Source organism: Lygodium microphyllum, chromosome 21 (assembly GCF_053477565.2).
Source record: "Lygodium microphyllum isolate KBCC chromosome 21, Lygodium_microphyllum_v1.1.10, whole genome shotgun sequence".
NCBI lineage: Eukaryota > Viridiplantae > Streptophyta > Polypodiopsida > Schizaeales > Lygodiaceae > Lygodium > Lygodium microphyllum.
Window position 1 is genome coordinate 89,431,541 of NC_141155.1, and position 24,320 is coordinate 89,455,860.

The 24,320-nt window shown below is 41.6% G+C and overlaps 1 protein-coding gene across 1 annotated transcript in view; it reads left to right on the forward strand.

Moving 5' to 3' along the window:
* Nucleotides 1-24,320, forward strand: part of LOC148018260 (uncharacterized) — a 286,664-nt gene that overhangs the window by 22,047 nt on the left and 240,297 nt on the right. Inside the window, exons 5-8 of the mRNA XM_087661879.1 lie at nt 1,886-1,951; nt 18,284-18,356; nt 18,779-18,882; nt 19,634-19,693. Coding sequence (XP_087518005.1) covers nt 1,886-1,951; nt 18,284-18,356; nt 18,779-18,882; nt 19,634-19,693 — 303 coding nt within the window. The remainder of the gene's footprint in view (nt 1-1,885; nt 1,952-18,283; nt 18,357-18,778; nt 18,883-19,633; nt 19,694-24,320) is intronic.

Below are 24,320 nucleotides of genomic sequence, written 5' to 3' on the forward strand. Positions count from 1 at the left end.
TCCGCCTAGCCGCCCGTGTATTACTACACTTTACTACACTGACAGTATCCGCCATTGCACACTGTAGGTGGTGGGCGCCCGTCACAGTCATTTATTCTTTACTCTTTATTCTTTATTCTTTTAGTGAAAGTTTGAATAAAGGAAGACCCGGCCACACATTGTGGTTGTTGGAGTTCCCACTTTGAGTTTTTTTCTCTCTCTTGCTCTTGCTCTCCATTTGCCATAGCTCTCACCGCCAAGCTTTTTCCTCGTGGGTTCTACTTCCCTTTCAAATTAGGGTTTAGCAGTAGAAAATTTTCAATTGCATCCTCTTATGATTGAATTTGGCTAAGATCTCGAGAGAAACTGTAAATTGACTGAGAGAATAGAGAGGAAGCTAGAGAGAGAAATTTCAGCATTTTATCACCAAAATTGGCTGAAATTTAGTGCTGCCTCATTGTGAATGGTTGATTAATGGTAGCCCACGATCAATAGGAGCCCCACATGAAATCACTTGTCCCTATGGGCCCCAGAATTACTGTCACCTATGTGTAGATAGCCTACAAGGGCTGTCACCTACCTCCAATGACCTCCTAATCAGCCAAGGGCAGCTCTTTGATAGCCTTCAATGGCACTGCTGGAAAATTGCAATAGCAGCTCTCTCCCTTACTCTCCCAACCTCCACCATGTTGGAACGGAGTCTCAAATGGCCTTTAATACCAATACCCTTTCCCTCACTTGCATGGGCAAGTTTTGCCAAGTGATAGCCTTCTAATTAGATTTTTCAGCCCAATTAATTGTGAGAATTAATTTAATTGCTAGTTCTTGTAAAGAAAATTAGCTATACTAACCAACAATTACATTGGCGATGCCAATTTATGACCAAAGTATTCATGAGCACTCATTAACTTGTGGACTATCATTAGTTCATTAATTAATATCAGGTCCCTAGTGTCAGCACTGACACTTATGGCTAATAAAGAGATCTAGGCCAATTTGTGACATTGGATACCACCTAGTACCTATCAAACACAACTTATTTCAACTTTTGCCTTTGAGATCCGCCTCTCATTGTGGAATAACTAACTTGTACATCACATGTGCACCTCACATTTGCACATTTGATGAACAACTTAATCAAATGTTAAGAAAAGCATCACAATTTCATGTCCTCATGACAGTTATGATAACCATCAAAGCCCGAATGTGAAACAAGTTTTAGTAATGGAATGTTTCACCTACCCATTTCATTCTAAGGGAAAAAACCATTTTCTATTAAAAAATTATTGAATAGAGGTTTTATAAATGTGTTGTTCTACCGTTTTATGTGTCATTTCAATTAGGACCTACCCAAGGTCAAAGCGTTTCATGTTGAAATGTAGTGTTTTGTGGTTACCATGGTTATACTACATGATTGAGTCTCGTAAGGCTATTCTGCCCTAAAAAATTGACAAAGAATGACATAGGCAAAGTGGAAAAAGGAAGGTTCTCATTCTTAATGTAGGATAAGTATGATATATTTATGCTCTCTTGATACCACTTTATGGCCTAATATGCATCCTTTTTAGAAAGATTGGAATTGCTTTCCTTTTGTTGTTCTTGCATATTTTCCAAGGCCATCAATTTCAATGACTTTTTTCCTTGTTTGTTTCAAAGGGCAATGTTTTCATATCACCTAGACTACCAATTTCTAAGTGTTTTTTTAGTTTACTTGGGATGGGAAAAACTTAAGGTAAAGAATTCCTTAAGAGACTAAATGTACCTCTCTTCAATATATTCATCTAGCAAAACATTTTGTAGACATTGTGATTGGGATGCTTATACTTTACTAATTAAATTTTCATTACTATAGTATTTAGTTTAGTTTGATTACTCATCTTTCTTTCTTACGCCTTATTTTTAATAGGAAAGAGAAAATAATGCACATTGTCAAGAAACATTTGTTAACAAAGTTCATGTTTTGGAACAAGAGGTATGCATTCTATTAGATTGATTATAGTTTCTTTCTTGCTCTCTCTTTTGTGAAGGATTGCAAATTAATCATTAGAATTATTTAAAAAGGGACTTTTGGCCAATCAAGTGGACTTAAAGACAACATAGGAAGCCACAAAACGATAAACAACATGATAGGGCTATAATCACAAGAGAAGGGAATGACAACGTGGGCACAACCAAAGTTGTGTGGATGATATCCATCCATGGAGCAGCCACCTCTTTCAGGTTCACACTAGTAGGAACCATGGAACTAACTTGCCACAATGATAGTTGAACATGGCCTACATGATGATGGATGCTTGAGACGGAAAAATAAATGAATGCATTTGCGCATTCTTTAGATGTGCCAAACATGTTGTCACTTATGTTTGTTTTATTTGAAAAAGTTCAATCATTTGTGATGCAATGTAATTTAATTTCTTTTAATAATAATGTTAGCACTAATTTATATGTGAGTAAATATTTGGATGTGATTCTACATGAATACGGTGATGTCTTGGAGGGCCCTCTAGAGGTGCAAGTTGGGCAAATCTTCTAGGGCCCTTTGGAGTGGAATTTGAAGGAAGGATCCTTGAATCTTGCATGGTCTGCTGGTACTAACAAGGTAATGGGTCTTGTGGAGAGACATTGGTGTTGAAGGTTTTGTAGATGGGTCAGGAGTGGGTAGTAGGTCTGGCTCAGATGGCATTATCTCCAATATAGTAGGCAAAGGAATTGGCTCAGAGGCCAATTCTGTTTTGAGTGGCACAATATTCCTCTCATAAAAACATCTCTTCAAACAATCACTTTGATTATTGGAGATTGAACAAGCAATAGGCTTTCACCTCAAAGGAATATCCAACAAAAATTAGGAGACTAGCTCAATCTCCAAGCGATAGGCTTTCACCTCAAAGGAATATTCAACAAAAATCAGGAGATTAGCTTGGGGAGTGAGCTTATCTATCTTTTCATCATAAGTGTGTGTATAAGCATGATACGTGAAGACACTGAAGTGGAAAATCATAGGCTGTAAAGAAATTCTCTTAATGCAAAAAGCACAAAACCAATCGTATGACAAAGCACAGACTGATAAACTCAAAACACAGTTAGGGTTAGGGTAACTCAGAGATAGTGAATACCATGAATAATAAAGCGAATGAATAATGAATATAGTGCTCATGTAGCAAACACATTGTGCATCAAGGCAGAGGTTATGAGCTGTAAAGTGTGTTGTACTCTGAATGGATCCCAAATCGCAACAAAGGAACCCTTCGAGTGTCGAACATGAGCGAATGCAACCAAGGAAGTTTGGATCTCATACAGATGTAGCAATGGAGGAGAGAGAAAGACTAAGAATGTAGGTACTTGAGAAAAGAGAATTTGAACGACAGTTGTTAGGTGCAAACGCAACAGACAAAGTGAGAGAATGTCAGGGCCGTAGTTAGAAATTGAAAACACAACATTCAAAGGAGAGAGATCAGGGCGAGTTTCAAACTCAGGGTAACATTACCAGGTGTTGATGTTAGTATCAAATGCAATAACAAACTGTAGGTGACATCTTTTGGAAACTTGGCGTAGGCTACAGATAGTTGGGGAAGGCTAGAATCAAGCGCCAGATGGTAGCAAATGTCTGGAGGAAGCTCTGACCCTAATGTCCTCCTCGAAAGAGGTGTGAGCAGTACAAATACGGCTCTTAAAACCTACAAAAACGAGATTAAGGGAGTGGCGGGCCGCATGCTTGTTTATAGAAAGTTTGGGGCACCCAAATTAGGGTTTTGCATTTGGAACACACTAACTCTCTAGGATCGCGTTTCTTTTTTAAATAAGAAGGTTTATTCATTAAGTAAGCATGTTTTGGGGCTATTTAAGTTAGGCTAATGCATTTTTAGCTTAACATCCCCTCTCAGACCCAAAACTAAGCCATGAGAAATAAGCCCTTAGTATATATTTTCTTTGATCCCAAGGCATCCCACCCCTAGAGCAACCAGGGCATTGGGCAAAGGGCGCATGTCGGCGGCCCAGTGACCTACCAAGACTATAGAAGTGATAGTTATCTTACCAAGGGAGCCCAAGTGATCACCCTAGAGAGGCTAGGACATCAGACCAAGGGTGCTTGGCAGCTGCCCAAGGGCCTACCAAGTCTTGCAAAGGTGAATGGAATCAACAATGTATTTTTCGATTTTTTTTTTTTGTTTGAGGGCTTTTGGTGTAATTTATACAAAAGATTTAGCATTAAGTGATGGTTTTAAATCAATTTTCGTCCCATTGAGTCATTGTGTCCTGAAGGATGGGAAAATAAGGATGGATAGCCCCACTACCTTTATAAAATAAGAAAAATAATCTCACACACTACTATTATAAGTGCCTAGGGATTTCTAAGTGTGCGTGTGTGTGCGTGTGTGTGTGTGTGTGTGTGCCAATCATATGGAGAATATATGGAGAGAAAGGCAAGACGGGTAAGCAAGCAAGACTAGCAAAGCCAGTATGCAAATAGAGGAAAAATTTGCCTTTGGAGACTGCCATGTGCAATGCCATGATTATGGTGGATTCAGAGTTGACCACTCCAAGGGTGACCAAAAAGGGATAAATGCACACAGATGTATATGCTTACATGAATAGAATGTCGATGCATGGGGTGATGAAAAGGAGGATGCAAATATTCATGCTCATGCAGAATGCAATGCAACAGTGCCACTTGGACAGTGCTCTTGCAGGGGAATTGTACACTTGCCCAAGCGGCCTTTTACAATCAGGTCATCTTGACAGTGCGGATGAAGTTATAAATGTCCATAATATATATTACAAAATAAATAAATGTTTGAAAGTGAAAAACTGTAACATCATCACTATCACTACCAAGAGAAGGAAACCACATGCTCTCAAATTAGAAGGAGAAATAAGAGGGAAGCATCCTCTCCCAATTAATCTGAAGAAGTAGAGGAGGGTGTATCCAAGCCGATCCATGGTAGAAGATACTGTAGAATTGGAAGGAGAAATAAGAGGGAAGCACCCTCTTCCAATTAATCTGAAGAAGTAGAGGGGGGTGTATCCAAGCCGATCCATGGTAGAAGATATTGTAGAATTGGCCGGTTGACCGTACCTTGGTCAAAATATCTACAAAATTGTCGCTTGACGGCACAAACTCTAGGCGAATGTGATGCCTATCTCAACTTGCTCTCTGGTGAAGTGATAGTGAACTGCCATGTGCCGTGTTCGAGGGGTGATGATAGGATTGCCTACAAGGGCAATGACACTTTGGTTGTTGCAGTGGACAGTTGTAGGTAACTCGCAAGAAACTTTAATGCGGCCATTAAGTTCCTTAGATAGACTGTTTCCGTAGTACCATCGAAGAGAGTCCGATACTTTGCCTTGGCCGTTGAAGCTACCACCGTCTCTTGCTTACGGCTGGCCCAAGAGATGGGTGCCGCACCCAAAGTGTAGAGATAGCCTCCATGGGAACGCCAGGTGTTAGGATCTCTCACCTAGTTAGAAGCAGTATACCCCGGTAAATATAAACCATGACTATATGTTAGTCCATAATTATAGGTACACCATAAATATCTTAACACATGAAGATAAGTAATCCAATGACACATTCTAGGTGTATTAAAATACTTACTAAGCAAATTAATTGAGAATGCAAGATTTGGCCTAGTATGAATCAACTAGAGTAATTTCCGTACAGTAGAACGATAGGTATGAGCATCAAAAGGCTGATCCAAGGTATCCTTGTGTAGATGGATAGTGGGATCTAGAGGCGTGGCCATTGACCATGTTTGATTAGGGCAATATTGGTCAACCAGTTGTAGGGTGTATTTCTATTGTGATAGAAAGATACTTCCCTCGGATCTAACAATCTCCATTCCCAAGAAATAAGACAACAAACCTAAGTCTGTCATCTCGAATGTGGAGCAAAGCTGTGCCTTAATTTTTGCTATAGCCATAGAATCTGAACTAAATAGTAATAGATCATCAATACATAGGAGGATATAGCTGATGTCCGCGCTAGTGGTGCGCACATAGAGATTTGGATCATAGGGGATAGAATGGTATCCGTGAGTTTGTAAGAACTTGTTCATCCTGTGGTACCAAGACCTCAGCGCTTGCTTCAACCCATAAAGAACTTTCCGTAAGCGAAATACTTGGTTAGCTAGTCAGCGGATGAAAAGCCTAGAGGCTACTCCACATAGACTTCTTCCTGCAAATAACCGTTTAGAAAGATACTTTTGATTTCCATCTGATAGATTGGCCAACCATGGTGAGCGGTGAGTGCAACTAATACATGCTAAAACCTTGCACTACAAGGCAAGGCTTGTATTTATCTAACGCACCATCAGTCTTTAGCTTGGGGTTCTAAAAATCCACTTCATCTCGATAACCCGCTTGTGATGAGGACATTTCACCAATGTCCAAGTCCCATTGCGATTAATACTATCCAATTCCTTCTTCATAGCCTCATGCCATAGAGAATCCTGGAGAGCCTCTTGCCAACTGTCTGGCTTAGAATGTGCAATATAATCAGCTATAAACAACGATGTATATGAGGCATGAGGGACAATCCGAGCAGAGCTTCTAGGGCCCTTTGAGTGAAATCCAGTGGAAAGATCCTCGAATCTTGCATGGTCTATTAGTACTAGTGAGGTAATGGTTCTCGGGGAGGAGGCCTGGGAGAGCTGAAGTATTTGCAGGAAGGTCATGAGCGGGTAGACTCGGCTTAGTAGGCACGATCTCAAATGATGTGAGCGAAGGTGAGGATGAAGAGTCCAGTGCAAAGGACTGCACTATGTCCCTCTCATCAAAGAGGACATCCCTCTGAATGATCACCTTGTTCGGTCGAACAAGCGATAGGCTTTCGCTTTGGAAGAATACCCCACAGAAATCAAAAGAGCAGCTCGAGGGTGAGCTTTCCTATCTTGTCATCAGGAGTATGCATATAAGCACGACTATCGAAAGCTCTAAAGTGGGGAATAACAAGCTGACAGCCAAAAATGCCTCGTAGGAAGTCTTTTTAGGGACCGTTGCAATCTAGTATCGGTTGAGGATATACAATGAAGTGTTAACAGCCTTGACCCAAAGGCGCTTAGGGAGCTATGCTGCAAATAGCATACAACGTGCCATATTCATGACTGTGTGGTTCCCACGCTTTACGAATCCATTTTGTGCAAGGGAGTTGGTAGAGGTGAGCTGGCATGCAATGCCCTTCTCTTATAGAAACTTAGAAAACTCTTGGGAGGTAAATTCGCCACTAGAATCCCTCCTCATAGTACCCATATGATGACTAGTTCGGTTATGGGCCAGTTGTATCCAAGCACTGAAATAAGTGAAAGCATTGGGCTTGTGCTTAAGGAAGTATAGCCACATGTATCTAGAAAAATCATCCATGATTAAAAAAAAAGTACAATGCGCTATTTAAGGCAGCAATGGATGTGGGACCACATAGATCTACATGAACGAGCCTAAGGGGTTTTGTAGCACAGGTAATAGAATGTTGAGGAAAGGGTGTATGATGCTGCTTACCTAGTTGGCATGCTTTACAGACCTCTTGAGATAGTTTTAGGTGTGGAAGGCCCTCAACCATCCCTTGACGCGACAACTCATACAACTCATGGAGAGAGCTGTAGCCCAAATGTCCTAAGTGAAAATGCTAAAGACACTCAGAGTTGGTGGGCTCTCATGTGGTGGCCAAAGCCTAGAAGCGATGGAACTTTGAATCATCGACACTCGGCTCAGTAAGAAAGTGGATCTGTGTTAAAGCCCATTAGGTTGTGCCTTGCAGTGAGCAATTACTAAACTAGTCTGAGAGTCCGGGATCTTGACTGTGGTTGCGGTGAAGAAAATTGCTCGCCCCAACTAGCAAAGCTGTTGAACGGACAACAAGTTCACCCCAAGTTGACATGGTAGACATCATCTAGCGAAAAGATGTTTGGACCCAAGTCAGTGGGAAAATTGACACGACCTTGGGCTTGAATCGTGATCGAGGAGTTGTTTCCTAACACTCTCGACAGTGTGGGTCTAGTGTCGCCACTGCCCCTGTTGAGGGTTGCCACCACCCTGCTTCCCTTGTTGAGGGTTACCTGACTGGGTGTGGGGGTTTGATTCTTGGATTTTGGTTGTGTGCCTCTTGCCTTAGATCGACACTCGCCATCATAATGGTTGCCTAGCCTTTTGACAATGTTGACAATACCATTCTTCTTAGGTACATTCTACCATTAAAGTTTAAGTGTAGATCGATTGGTTCCTTGGGATTCACTAACCCTGTTGTGATATTGATTTTGATTTGAGTTTTGTGTGCCCTTGCCCTGTTACCCCCTTTGAGAAGATGCAACAAGAGCCCTTGCTATCGAGGACATACTGTGAAATTGATCGAACAATCGTGCGTAATGCAATAGCTGACACTTAAAACTCATAAAATGTAGACATCTGAGGCAGTAAAGTCACCTGTTGCACAAAATGGAAATATTTTTGTGGCATCTTGTCAAGCAACAGGGTAACTTGATCGTGAAAGGGCTTAGGAGCCCTAATGGTTGGGAACTTAACGAGGAGATGTCGATACTCAGTCAACTTGACTTTCAAGTCAACCTTGTTTATGAGTTTGAGATTTTGGAGCTTATGGCCCAAATTGATGCGATGGGTCCTATCCCGAGCTGCATAGTGGTCAGTTAAGTATGCCCAATACTCGAATGCTAAGTCAAAATGCTAAAGCTAAGAGTGAAGCTCAGGCAACAAGCCTTGCATAAGCTCAACAATAGCGGAGGTGTTATGAGCCTTCCATGAGTGGACGACCTCGTATGGAATAAGGGTGGGATCATATTGGGGTTTCAACCCTTGTACTAAATCCCATAGGTTGTGAGAGTTTAAGACATGGCTCTTCAAATTTGACCAAGTAGTGTAGTTTGACCCATTGAAACAAGTCTTTTCATTAAATGCATGCTTGGTGGATGAGGAACTAGAACCATGAGGTGTTTGTGAAGATGGATAGATGGGATAAGATGGTGGTGGTAGTGGTGGATAAGGTAGAAATAGGTTGCTAATGTCTAGTGAGTGCCGATTGTTGCGGAGGTACCGAAACGGGCATAGGTCCATATGGTGCCGTAGGTGTAGATGGAGGCATTGGGACATGATAGCCTTATCCAAATGTCGACTTGGACATAACATAATGATCGGATGGTCCACTAGGTAATGCCATAGAGACAAACTATGATACCAAAGGATCCACACTCAAGTATATTTGGGATGCACTCCTAGGGGGATAACTTGAAAGTGTGTATATGGGAGGTCTAGCCTCCATCATAGGTACACCACCCGGAAACCGGTATATAGAGGTCCTAAAGGATGTGCCTAAATGTACAAAACTCCCCCAATGTGTGGTGGATAATGTGGTGTACTTGATGGAAGTGGAAAGAAAGGTGTAGCGGAAGATGAGGGAAGGTAGGAGCTGTGAGAGAGGATGGCAGGATGATCGAAGCTTAGCACAGAAAACAATAGACAGTGTGAGAGTGAAGCACGACACCCAATGCAATAGAATGAAAGTGTAAAATGAAAGTATAAGGTACAACCCTTTAAGAGTGTGTCATAAGCACATACAAAATAATACCATAAGTGTGGGGGAAAAAACCTCTCCTACCGAGAGTAAACAGTGCCCCAGTGTCCTATTGATCACCGACGCTCGTATGTGATCGTAGGCATAAGTGAGGCGTGAGTGAAATACCCAACAAACCTTAAACCTTAGGGTTGTAGGGGGTATTCACACTTGAACACGGTAAGTGCCCGTAAGTGTGTATCATAAGCACATACAAAATAATACCATAAGTTTGGGAAAAAAAAACCTCTTCTACTGAGAGTAAAAAGTCCTCTAGTGTCTTATTGATCATTGACACTCCTATATGAGCATAGGCGTAAGTGAGGCGTGAGTGAAATACCCAATAAACCCCCCCTGAAGTGAAGAGTGATCAAGAGTACAAGGATCATCCGCCACCAAAGGAGATCAAATTTAAAGCTTGGCGAAATGCTTCAAATTTTTCACGAGGAAGAGCTTTGGTGAAGATGTCTGCCACATTACTGGTGACAGGACAATAGACAAGGCTAATATCACGTGCATGTAGCCTCTCTCTGACAAAGTGACAATGTATCTCAATGTGTTTCGTGTGTGCATGAAACATTGGGTTCCATGCCACTGCAATGGCACTCTAACTGTCAGTGAACAAAGGAGTAGGCTCCGTAACAGATACATCCAGATCAGCTAGCAAGCGTCTAATCCATACGCATTCAACTGTGGTAGTGAAAGCTGCCTTGTATTCAGATTCACATGACGATGTGGCAACAATGGACTGTTTCTTGCTAAGCCAAGATATGCAAGACGAGCCAAGAAAGAAACAATTGCCACTAGTGGAGTGACGTGAATAATAATCACCAGCCCAATCAGAATCACTGTAAGCATGTAACTGCAGTGGTCCCCCCTTGGCGTAAAGCAATCCAAGAGATCTAGTACCCTGCAAGTAACGGAAGACATGCTTAACAGCTTGCCAGTGTGACATGGGTGGCTGATGCATATATCTGCTCAGGGATGAAATTGCAAATTGTATGTTTGGCCTAGTGTTGCATAAGTAAATAAGACATCCAACTGCTGGAGCATATGTGCGTATATCAAACAAATCACTGTCATCATGTAATGACAGCTTTACTCGAGGTTCCATTGGTGTACATACTGGCTTGCAATCCTGTAAGCCAAACTTCTCAAGAAGTTCACCAATGTATCTTGACTATGATAACCCAATATCTCTAGCATCATGTATGAACTGAATGCCCAAGCAATAATGCAAAGACCCCAAGTCTGACATGTCAAAAGTTTGTTGCAAATTTTGTTTAAATGCTGAAATCTGATCAGCATGTGTCCCTGTAAGCAATAGATCATCAACATAAAGACAAATGATCAGCATGGACCCCCCCTCTTTACATACGTAAAGGGTAGACTCAGGTGAGTTGTTTATGAACCCTTGGCTAAGCAAAAAAACATCTATCTTTGCATACCAAGCTCTAGGAGTTTGTTTCAAGCCATATGAAGCTTTTTTCAGCTTGCAAACCAAGTGTTCGGAGCCCTCAACTTCAAAACCAATGGGCTGTTGTACATATACTTCCTCATGAAGTTCCCCATGTAAAATTGAAGTTTTAATATCCAACTGATGCACAGTCCATCCATAATGAGCAGCCAAAGCAACCATAGACCTGATGGTCGTCATGCGGGAAGTAGGAGCAAATGTCTCCTCATAGTCAATGCCTTTCTTCTGTGCATAGCTTTTAGCTACAAGCCTTGCCTTATATTTGTCAATGGATCCATCTGCATTCCGTTTCAACTTGTAGACCCATTTTGTTCCAATGGCTTTCTTCCCAAAGGGCAAAGACACCAAATCCCATGTTTGATTCTTAGTGATAGAATCCAATTCAGCTTGCATTGCTGCCATCCAATGTACACTCTGTTGTGCATCCTCAAAACATTTAGGCTCCTCATCATCAAGGGTGCTTGCTGTCATAACAAACTCCATGGTATGTGCAATATCATACAGACGAGCTTGCCTTCTAGTATGACCAGCCAAGGGTGCATCCAGATGACTATCTTTCATAGTCTGTAAATACCATCTAGGCATTTGTCTTGCCTCTTGACTGTGCATAAGCTCTTACTAAATTTCAGTTTCAGTACTTTGTTGAATATTCAGATTAGCCAATGTCTGATTTTCTGCATTTTCCAAAGGAGCAACTGGCTGAACATTGAGTTCACTTGCTGAAACTCCAGCTGAATCACCAAATGTAATGGGCAGCAGCCCTTCAAATACATTAGGGGCAGCCTGATATGTGTCTAAACTAGCCAAGGACAATTCTGATTTTTCATCAAATAGTACATCTCTATTGACAAACACCTTCTTAGAAACAGGATCATAGAGCCTGTAGCCTTTGCTCTCACTGCTATATTCCACAAAAATGCATTTAACAGCCTTGTTATCCAACTTTTTTCCGAGTACCTTTGGAATATGTGCATATGCAAGGCACCCAAAGGTATGAAAGTGTCCAATAGAAGGTTTCTGGCTGTTCCAAGCCTCAAAAGGTGTAATTTTCTTCAAAGCCTTTGGTGGGGCACTTGTTCAAAACATGGCAAGCAGACATGATTGCTTCCATCCAGAAACTGTGAGGCAAGCTCTTTGCCTTCAGCATACATCTGGCCATCTCCATGAGTGATTGATTCTTCCTCTTTGCAACCCCATTCTGCTGTGGAGTATAAGCAGTAGTGTACTGATGGACAATGCTCTTTTGCTTCAAAAAAGAATTCAGCATAGAGGACATGTATTCCCTCTCTCGGTCCGAACGGAGAGTCTTAATTTTACAACCAGACTGGTTTTCAACAAGTGCAATAAAAGCCAAGAATGCATCATACACTTCTGACTTTTTGACCAAAGAGTAGACCCAACGAAATCGAGTAAAATCATCAATAAAAGTCACAAAATAGTAACATCCTCCCAATGACTTTGTCTGCATAGGCTCACATACATCTGAATGCATTAACTGCAACCTAGCTGTTGCTCTAAAAGCAACATCACGGGGAAACAAAAAGTGATGCATTTTTCCCAAAATACATCCTTCGCACAAGTGCTCAGGAGGTCTCTCCAATAGAGGTAATCCATCTAGCATCTGTGTATGCTGTAAGAGCATCAAGCTACCAAAGTTCACATGCCCCATCCTAGCATGCCATAACTCTGCCTATATCATAGCAAGAGTAAGAGTGGATGTCAAATGTGCTGATTGATCAACTAGAAGAGAATCCAACTCGTATAACCCATGACATAAAGTGCCTGTCAAGACCAAAGTCATGTGTTCTTTGTTTCTCACCATGCATCTGTCATAATCAAATGTACCTACAATCCACAACGTGCCAAAGAAGAAATAGAAAGCAAATTGTTCTTTATGCCTGGCATGAACAAAGTATCCTGTAGGCGGAGAATAGATCCATCAATGGCTGTGAGCACAATCTCACCAATACCTCGAATAGGGTATGATGCATTGTTGGCACGCTATACAAACTTGCCAACTGGAGCAGCACTAACAGAAGCAAATAAATCTCTGCAAGATGTAATATGCCTAGAAGCACCACTATAAAAAAACCAAGTGCCTACATCCTCAGTAGAGCTAAATGCTCGATCAGCCCAAGAGGTGTCATAACTGCATGTGTAAAAACAATAGTCCCTATCTGCAACAAAGGACACAGACTCAATAGCAGTGGAAGGAGCATCAGAAACAAACATTCCTGATTGCTTCTTCTTCTCCTTGGCAATTCGCTTCCTGCACTCAGTGATGTAGTGGCCTGGCTTCTTAGAGTAATGGCATTTGCCCTTTTTGGCTTGCGTGCCCCCTTGTTTTTTACTTGCTTGTGATGTGCCAGAAGTCCTAGAACTTTGCGGAGCATTCTTCGCTTTGCTGCCTTTGCCCTTCTGTCTGGCCATAAAAGCGTACTCAGAGGCGATAGCATCCACATCATTATTTTTGCTTGCTCCTCTAGAAAAAAACTGACTATCTGAAGAAAAGTTATTGGCTGCACGGAAATCCTCATGGTGAGGTTTAAGGCCGTATGAAAAGTCAAGTACGAAGGAGGTAATGAGTTCAAAGTGGTAGATATCATCTGTGCATCCAAATAGTACTCATCAATATTCATGAGTTGCTCTCGCAAGTCGTGAATTTTGTTTAAGTGATTCTGAATAGAATCACCTTCATCCATTTTCAATGTCTCTAGCTCTTTCTTTAAGAAAGAGATGCAAGTCTCATTCTTGCCTGCAAACATCTGCTCCAAAGTTAGCCAAGCTTCTCGTGAAGAAGCTGCTGAACGAATGTGGGGGATGATTGACCGCTCAACTGCCAATGCAATCAGCGACAAAGCGTGTGCATCCCGTGTATCCCATGCTTTTGGAGCTGCTGATCTTTGTGGAAGTGGCTGAAGTGGAGCAAGCTGAGGTGCCTCTTGTGCATGTCCTCTTGGAGGAGTAGCTAGAGCCACCTTGCACATAGATGGAAGGAAAAGATAGAGGTAGCTTTATTATCCACATTTGCAATAGCTAAAAGGTGATGGATCAAAGTACAAATTCTTTGATTACAAGGATTATCCATGGAATTCAGATACATCAGTGGTTTTATAAATTGGAGGCTTAGCAAAGATGTCTAAAGTTTTGTACTTAGAGGAAAGATTAGGAAAACCATTTTTACAATAATTGTTGTAGTGCAAGTACCCTAGAATGGTGACATGCTTGGCCAAAATAATTTGTGTCATTTAGTCATACATGTAGCATTTTTGTTGATCGATATTCTTCAAGCATGAATAGTTTAATGATATCAAGATATTCCACCTATTTAATTTATCTAGATTATTTTAAACATAGGCAAGGCAATTGATGTTTATGAAGCAGAGTTGTGCAAGCTAAGGAGATATATTATTGGTAGGGGATTTTGCTACATGGACTAGGGACATGTAGAGTGGCTTTTATATGTAGAAGGATGCCACGCTCTATGGGATTGATGTAGATGAGGTAGGTCTACATAGATTGGCCATGGACAGAGAGGTGAGTACCTATGAGACACACTTACTAGCTTTGACAAGTGCACACAGACTAGCCATTTTCAATGGTCTCTCATGGTGGTTTGGATGAAATGCCTTAGTATTCTGGAACCAAAAGCGAGGGTACAATGGACTACCTAATAGGATTACCATCACTAATTCTAGATATTAGGAACTTTCAGATCTCAAGGAGACCTATTGGGGTATCAATGGATCACACCATCTTGACCTTTACAATCTCTTGCATGCACATATGAGACACAACGACATATCTTTCAAGGCACCTTAGATACCACTTTGTAGAGGTGAGTCCACATGTATATGGTGGCTCTGTGCATGAAAAATCATAGATGCTAGATTTGAGTACATTGCTGAAGGAATGCATGAGAGATTTTGTAGAGGCCTTGCATATTTCAGCTATGTCTGCACTTCTACACATGTTGCCCCTATACAAACTTCCATGCTATGCAACCCTTAAAAATGGTTGGCATAATGATTAGTGTAAGGATACTCACACACACCTATAGAAAGAGACTACTTTGGACATTTAGACTCGTTGCCAAGTAAGGACACTCTTTAGGTGCCTTGTGCGGAAGAAGAGAGACTACTGGGAAAAGAGTAAAGATAGAATATATACCAGCTATTCTTGGACATTTTGTACAATGTATCAGGACAGCGTCCATGCAACCTCCACATGCCCTAGAGCCAATAGAGTGGTCCCTCTTCACTACTAAGGTGGTCACAGAGGTGATTTGTAGACTACAGAGTGGGAGAGCACAAGATGAGGATGCTTTGGTGGGAGAGCACTTCTCACATGCATGTGACACATTGGCACCCATATTGGCATGTATGTTCGAGAGTATGCAAGAGATTTCTTGAAATCAGGTTAGACCAGTATAGTGCCACTCTTTAAGAGTGGCGATCCTTTGGTCCCCAATAACTACAAGACCATCCTGATCATATACATTGGCCAATAACTACAAGAACATCATGATCATATACATTGGCCAAGATATATGGATCTATATTGAAGCATGATCTCAATGCATAGGCTGAGGTGTAGGATAGGAGAGCATAGGGATAGGCTAGTTTTAGACTTGGATACACCACACTAGACTATATATTCACACTCAAGGTGATCATAGAGGAGGGCTGAGCTTGAGATAGGAGGATTTATTACTACTTTGTGGAATTCTGCAAGGCATTTGACATAGTACCTCAAGCATGTTTTGTGAAGAACTTATAGGAGATTGGAGTTCTAGATTTATGCATTGTACAAGAGAGTGACAAGCTATGCACCACACCTAGAGGGATGCTCGAGAACATTGACAACACGGTATGGGTATAACAAGGGTGTTTGATTTCATCCCCACTATTTGGATTATACATAGACGAGGTGTTCGACTACATTGATAGGGGGGTGAAGTTTGAGCTAGCCTACTTGGAGTGCTTATACCAATACTACTTATATATATCAATGATAGTGTACTCATTTCAGACTCCTTGGAGGGCTTGTAGCATCACTTGGATGAACTACATGCCTTTTGCAAAGATAGAGATATCAGAAACAATGAATCTTGAAAAGACCAAGGTCATAGTGTTCAATGAAGATTGACAACACTGTATGGGTAAAACAAGGATGTTTGATTTCATCCCCACTATTTGGGTTATACATAGACGAGGTGTTCGACTCCATTGATAGGGGGTGACATTTGAGCTAGCCTAGTTGGAGTGCGAATACCAATACTTATATATATCAATGATAGGGTTTGACTACATTGATAGGAGGGTGAAGTTTGAGCTAGCCTAGTTGGAGTGCTAATACCAATACTTATGTATATCAATGATATTGTACTCATTTCAGACTCATTGGAGGGCTTGTAGCATCGCTTGGACGAACTACATGCCTTTTGCAAAGATAGAGATCTCACAAATAATGAATCTTGAAAAGACCAAGGTCACAGTGTTCAATACTTCAGCATCATGGGTGACTTGATCTATGTATCAGTTCACAATCAGGGGAGGTCAAACAGAGCATGTGAGAGAGTATATATACTTGGGAGTTGATTTCTTTGGCTTGAGATTTTCACTGGGGGGTGGCTGAGGCAGGGTTGGTGCAAGGCTATGCAGCACTAGGGGCCCTTGAGAGTCAATGTGCCCCACATGCAATTTAGGAACCTTGCACCAAACTGTGGCTATTTGATGCTCTAGTCATGCCTACTCTTCTATATGGAGCTGAGGTTTGGGGTTGCAGCCTATACCAAAGACAATTGAGCTAGCTCGTTGTACCATGAACCTGCTCTATAAAGCTCCCATGAAATTTTTCTTTCACAAATAGTGATGTTTTCACATAACAGAACTATATGAACCATAATTGTGAAGTTTTCACATGACAGAACTATATGAAGCACACCTTGTCAGAAACAAAAATATCCAAAAAGTGCATAAAGCTTGAGATCTCAGCAAAGAATGAAAATCTTAACCCATGGTGCTGTCATAATGTCCTATAACTGTTAGGAAATGACTGTAACAACCAACTCGAAACTCTATCCAGACCTGCAACAAATCAGCCACACAATGCCCTAACAGCAGCACCTTGGCGTTGTAGCGAGTGGTGATGGTGGTTGTGAGTCTTTTCCTGCTGTCCACGTAGTCTCCATGGCTGCAAACCTGCAAATCTAGCAACATAAAGAAGATACTAGCTGTCTCCAAACTCGTGCTACTCAAATGAGAGAGAAAGAGACCCCAAATAGCCAAGATCTACTATCTAAATGAGTAATTACCTACTCCTTAATCAAAACTTGAGTTAGATTCAGGACTAAATTAATCCTTGGCTAATTAATCATAATTGTATTGTTCACTGGACCGAACATAAGAGTTGGGCCTAGGTTACAACTTAAGTCAGCTGCTTATTGGGAAAAACTTTCAGATCATGATTAAACCTTAAGAAAAATTGCACATTTTCCAGGTTCCTTTGGAAATTGCACATTTCCCAAGTTCCTTTTAACCTGCCCTTGAGCTCTTAGCTCCTAATTGGTCCTTTTGGCCCTACCACATTCAGCTCTTTCCATGCAAGGTCTAGCATGTCAAAAGTATGGGAGTGGATTCACATGCTAATGACAGCATGTGCATGTGTAGTACCTTCTATGGAAGGTGACTGGTGGGATGCTGGTTGGAAAGAGGTTTGAAACATAGCAGTAGTAGCTTAAATGGCGCAAGGGAATGAAGGGAGAGAAAGGAGGAGTGACTTTTGGAGAGGAGAAACTGATGTTGGGACTGAGCGCTGTAATAGTTGGGGAGTATTGAATCGTCTCATCGGTGATTCTTGGACAATTCCAAACGGTATTTTATTCCTTTTTAGGCACCTAGGGTTTAGCTGAATTCAGGGGTGTAATCTTTGAGATGTCCATGGGAGACATTCCACCCATCTGAGATGATAAAGGATCAAAGGCAACTGCTATCATTGTTATAGCAACCTGTGCAGTTTTGTAGTCTGTTGTTTGACTTGGGGGGTCACTGAGAGAAACCCGGCGGGGGGGGGGGGGGATGTGTTTTCCTGTGTCAGGGTCAAAAGCTTAAGGATGGGCTGTTTTGCCATGTGCACATGAGGTTTATGATTTTTGTTTTGTCTATCTAGGTCTTAATGCCTGCTGCAGAGTGTTAATAAGGTTCTTTTTATTTCTTGCTTGTTTGTCCACCTTATGTAAGACTACAAGAAGATAACAAACATGCAGTTTTCAGTTGAAAAGTATGCAGGAAAATTACAGGCAGAAACTCATGAAACAAGAAGACTTATTCAAATTGACTAAAGAGGGTGAAGTCTCTGAAACCTGTTTCAACACCTATTCATCTGTGAAGTCATATTTGAAATACTTCAGTTTTGGAACCATGTGAGCAAGGATGATGTCTTGGATGTGTACAACATTTGATTTTCAAACAGAAACAATGGATGCAAGTCTTTTCATTAGAAAATTTGTCACAGAGGAATATGAGTAAATGAAGCTGCATGAGTTGAGGGTGAAGTCTCTGAAACTTAATGCAACATGCACTCATTGTTTATGTGATATAGAGCATAAGAATGAGGAGTACATCTTGTAGGTTTACAGCATCTGATTTGCAACAATAAACAAACAATAGAAGAACTTGAGGCTTTGCATTAGAAAATTAATTGCAGACAGTGTTAGTGACATTATGTTGCTTTAGTAAAAGAAAATTGCATCATTTCATGACTTGCAGATTTAGAGAAACAGCTAACACAGAAGGAGAAGGAAGTCCATGAGCTAACTGAGCTGGGATCAGCGTATTTGCAAAAACTGGAAAAACAAATTCTGTTCTCTCAGGTTAATAAAACCCTTATTCATTTATGTATAAAAGTAATTAGGTACAAATAAGTGCGTTTAAACTTATTAATGTTGAGGAAATCTACAATAGGTGTCTTGTTTCCCCCCTAAAGACTGGCACTTTCTGTCACCTAGGAGCCCCCACATAATTTTCTATTACAGCTTGCCTGAGTGGTTAATGTTTGCGTAGATGACATGTCCTTGCCTGAGCCCCCACAGCTTTGCGTAGATCTTGAAATTGATTGTGACTTGTGGTTTATGTTTAGTTCTAACATCTACTGAATTTTTTCTTCACATTAGGATGTTGCTTGATTATATGACCTTGCTTCTGCACTTCAAGTATTTCCAATGTGAGAAAACAATTGATGTAATCATTTGATTAGAGAGAAGGAAGGCAGTTTAGGGTGATAGCTGACAAAAATGATAATTAATGAAGATGAGGAGAGATTTTAGGTTTGTATTTTATTGCAAAGAATGCAACCTTGTTGAACAATGAAAAGGCAGAGACTGCTTGAGTTCTGAAAACAATACAGGTCATTTTGTTTTTCTCTTATCTTGAGTATAGGTCTGCCTATGATGTTTTGACTATGCTTCCTTTGAAATTAAAAGTGGAAAAGAAAAACTGAAGTTTGGCTGTCTCTTGAGTTAAAAAAGGAATCTTGTAACTACGATTCATTTGAAAACAAAGAAAGGAAATGAAAAAATGTAGAGTTTCTGTCTTTTCAAGTTTATTGTTTTTGATTCTGAGCAGTGGGAATCTGATACTGTCAATTCAAAGGTGAAAGCAATGGACTCCAAATACATGCAATTGGTAAGAATACATGGATTAGCACAAATTGATAATTTAATTTGGTTTTATTAAACTAATATTTTTGAGCTCTTGTTGAATAAAACTAGGATTACCACTTACAGATGATACCAAGTTTCTGGTCTTGAAACATCTGATAGCTGGTTCGATCTGGCTTATGCTCACTTGCAGAGCTCAAAATTTTTAATCTTTAAAGATGACAAGTGGAGTTAAAACGATACAAATACTTCAAACATTTGTAAAGTTAATGTGACCATGGTGGCTCTCCACACTTTTGTTCATCATCCCTCCTACTGACTGCTCATGCCATCATCGTCTTCTTGGTCTCATGCCATCATTATCTTCTTGGTCTTTGCCATCCTTCTATTTTGATACCTGATGGGCTTGTCATAATATATGCTGAATCAATGTTTCAGGAAGCCTGAAATGGAACAGTCAATTTTTCCCAAAATGGAAATGCCAAAAATCCATTTTGGACCATCCACCTTGGGGTAGTACGTTTTATCCAGGCCATTATTTAGAAGAGGCCATACATGGATCAGCCATGTATGCATTCCCACACACCTTGCCCTGATGTAGACCCACATGATCTACTGCTCCCCAAAATAGCTGGTATGATGATGAGTGTAGAGTCACCCGAGCTCGCTTACAGAGGGAAGTGGAGCTAGGCACTCAAACACATCACCAAGCAAAGGCGTTCTTCAAACGCCTTGTGCGGAAGAAGAAACGAGACTACCTAATGAAAGTAGAAGCAGAGATATATCAGCTATTTTTGGGGCGGGACAGCAAGAGCGCATGGAAGATGTTTCATGAAAGACAGCCCCCCATACAGATTACATCACCAGATGCTTGGCTTGACTATGGGAGACAGTTGTATGACCTGCCAGGACAGCCACCTATGCAGCCCCCACAAGCTTGTAGGCCAACACAGTGGTCTTTCTTCACATGGAAAATGGTTAGGGATGCAATCTATAGATTACAAAATGGGAGGGCACAGGATGAGGATGGACTAGTAGCAGAACATTTCTCACATGTTGGTGACATATTAGCACCCATATTAGCACATATGTTCAATAGAGTAGTCTGTGAAGGTTTCCCTATGAGTTGGTTAGATAATACTATAATTCCGCTATTTAAAAGTGGTGATCCCCTGATTCCTATCAACTACAGGACTATCATGATCGGTCATTCTTTGGACAAGATATATGGATCTATATTGGAGCATGAACTCAGTGAGTGGGCTGAAATGCAAAGCAAGAGAGCACAAGGACATGCAGGTTTTAGATGAGGATATACCACGCTGGGCCATATTCTCGCACTTAGAGCCATTATTGAGGAGGGTCGAGCCGGAGACAAGAGGATCTATTGTTGCTTTCTAGACTTTCACAAAGCTTTTGATACAGTGCCTCGTACATGCATCATGCAGAGATTGCAAGACATTGGAGTACTAGAGGGCATACGATAGGGTGTCTATGCATTATATGAGGCAGTGACAGGTCATGCACGAGCACCTGGGAGGCTATCAAAGAGGATTGACAGTACTATAGGAGTGAAACAAGGATGTCCACTTTCACCCACATTGTTTGGTCTATACATAGATGAAGTGTCTGATTATATAAACCAAGGAGGAGGAGCTGGAGCCAACCTGGTAGGGGTGCTGATACCGATATTACTGTATGCAAATGATATTGTTCTCATTTCAGATTCACCAGAGGGTTTGTAGTGCCATCTAGATGCTTTGCACATCTTTTGTAGAGATAAAGACCTCACAGTGAAGCTTGGGAAGACCAAAACCATGGTTTTCAATACTTTAGTAGCATGGATGACTAGATCCATGTACCAATTCACATTTGGGGGAGACATACTGGAGCATGTGAGGGAATATGTCTATTTGGGAGTCACTTTCTCTGGCCCACGTTTTTCGTTGAGAGGGGCGTCAGAGGCACGTCTGGCATGTGTATACGCAACACTAGGGGCACTTGATAGTCAATATGCTCACATATAGTTCCAGGAGCCCCGCACCAAACTTTGGTTGTTTGACACCCTAGTCACACCTACATTACTATATGGAGCAGAGGTATGGGGTTGCAGCTTGTACCATAGGTGCCTTAGCCCACTCACTGATCAGATTGGAGTAGAGAGGGATTATTATGATGGCTGGGATAGCATGGAAAGGCCATTGATCATGATGATAGCACGCATGATTAGGAGTAAGCCCTCCACCCCACACCCCATTGTCAGAGTAGAGCTAGGGGCAACACCCATAGTCATGGAGGCACTCTTCAGGGCAGTGACCTTTTGGCACAGACTATGGGAACTTTCATGCCATAGATACTCTAGATTGGCACTAACCTCATCTAGACAACTAGCAACAGGAGGCGAGAAGAACTGTTGGTTTTCACAGATGGCTATTTGGATGAGCCTACATGGTTTGGATATTGACCCTCTTCCACCTTTGGATTATAGCCTTGACTGCCCTACACTTTCTCTCAGCCGATTAGAGTTGAATCAAGTGATCAGAGCTGATATCTTGAGGATTGAGATGGCAAGGACATGGATCCACCCACCACTTCCTCTAGGATCGAGGATGAGTTCTACAGGAGTCATTTCTTGTGCCTCTCTGATGATGGTTTTACTATTCGGCCAGCATATATGGACACCCATCTCTCCCATAGCGTATGGGCTGCTATCGGACAGATTCACACCTCCTCACATAGGCTCCAGATGGAGATAGGCAGATGGACAAATACCCTAGCAGAGGATAGGACTTGCTAGCTTTGTGGTCGAGCCTCAGACGAAGGAGCACTACATATGCAGATGCACAGTATACTATGACACATGAGGACAGTACCACTGCCTCTTTCGGGATGGATTTGGACCCCTTCGTCGCATCATGGAGTACCAGGACCAGAGATGCCTAGGTCTCTTCCTCCTGGAGCTCGAGAGGTGCACTATTGCGAAACAGGAGGCCAGCTCACCCAGAGGGACACACATAGAGAGCAGTGACAGACTTCTTCTACATAGCCGACCCTATTGACACTACCAGCCTAGAAGAGACAGAGCCACCCCGCCAGACACCTTACAGGGCACACCGTGGAGTCACATTGGATAGAGCCATTTCCCTTCGTCGAGCACGATGACCCTGTCTACGAGGACCACATCCGAGGAGGCCACACCATAGTCGGATTAGAGCCATTATCACGAGACACCGCAGACTCACCATCAGGCATATCAGTGAAGCAGCTAGGGACCGCATCATAGCTGAGATAATGTGCAGATCTTGAGACCAGCTACAGCCCATAGTCTCCACCACACTTTTGTACATGGCTAAATCAGACTTGGTTCTCCTTTCCTTTCCTTTTCTTTTCTATCAATGGAACAACATTACACATGGTTCAACCCTAGTATAGCCCCATCGTATAGTTATTTTCAGTATTGTTTCATAGGCCACCCACTTACTTGTAATGTTATCTTTACCTTACTGATGAGATGATGTTAGACATGGATGTACCCTGGATTTTGTCTCATAGGCCACATTGGCCTTATGTAGACGTTAATATATCTTTCTTTCTTTCTTTCTCTCCTGCCTGTCCACTTGAGTGTTTCTGCTCTGCTCCATCTTTCTCTTGTCTACACAGCTAGCAGTTCTCTCCTCTCCTCCTCCTCCCTGCCCCCCGTCTTCTTCTTCTTCTTCCTTGTCCTCCTTTTCTTTCCTCTTCTCACACTGTAGCATGAAGTCTTGAAATTTTGTGTGAAATTTGAGAAAATGTTGTTGTGAACATTGATAGATTTAAGCACCTATATATGGATTTAATGCTAAAATCTGAAACTTCTCTCCCCATTTCCAAAGCTGGGAGAAACTCCAAAAGACTCTTTTTTGCTGTTCCGTTTCCCCTGCTTCCAAAACTCCCTTGTACTATGATGCCCATGCTATACCCTGCAGCAATTATAATTCGTGCACTTGATAGGCCAGTAACATCTCCTCTAGAGCTGCACTATTGTGTGAATAGTTTGTCCATCATGGACTTTGGCAATGAAATTCCAATTTCATGCACATTCCTAGTTGTCCACATCCAATGGATGAGACAATTAGTCCAATCCATCCAGTCCTGTCTAGCTTATGGTCTACCAACTTGTTTGATGGGTTCTTGTTTGACCATTTAGGGGTTCCACTACAAACTATTAGAGGTCGGAAATTGTCCATTTAGGAAACTGTTTTTCTTCCTCTTTCAACATGATTTTGTAGCCCACAATATATCCATCCATCCCCTCTCTCTTTCTTTTCCCACTCTCATAACAAAATACATCTATGCTCCACTCTGCAACGCCCCCAGCACCCCCCAAAGCAAGACAACAAAAAAAACACACACACACACACACTCTCTCTCTCTCTCTCTCTCTCTCTCTCTCTCTCTCTCATATTCAAGTGTCAAGTTCAAGCTTTGAGCTTTGTTTCTCTCTCTCTCTCTCTCTCATATTCAAGTGTCAAGTTCAAGCTTCCCCCCTTTCTCTCTTTCTTTGTGTGTGTGTAGGTGTGTGCGTGTGCGTGCACGTGCAAAGAGTATTTATATTAATAACTATAAAAAAAATACAAGAGGACAAGAGTTACAAATAACTAAAGAGATGGCAG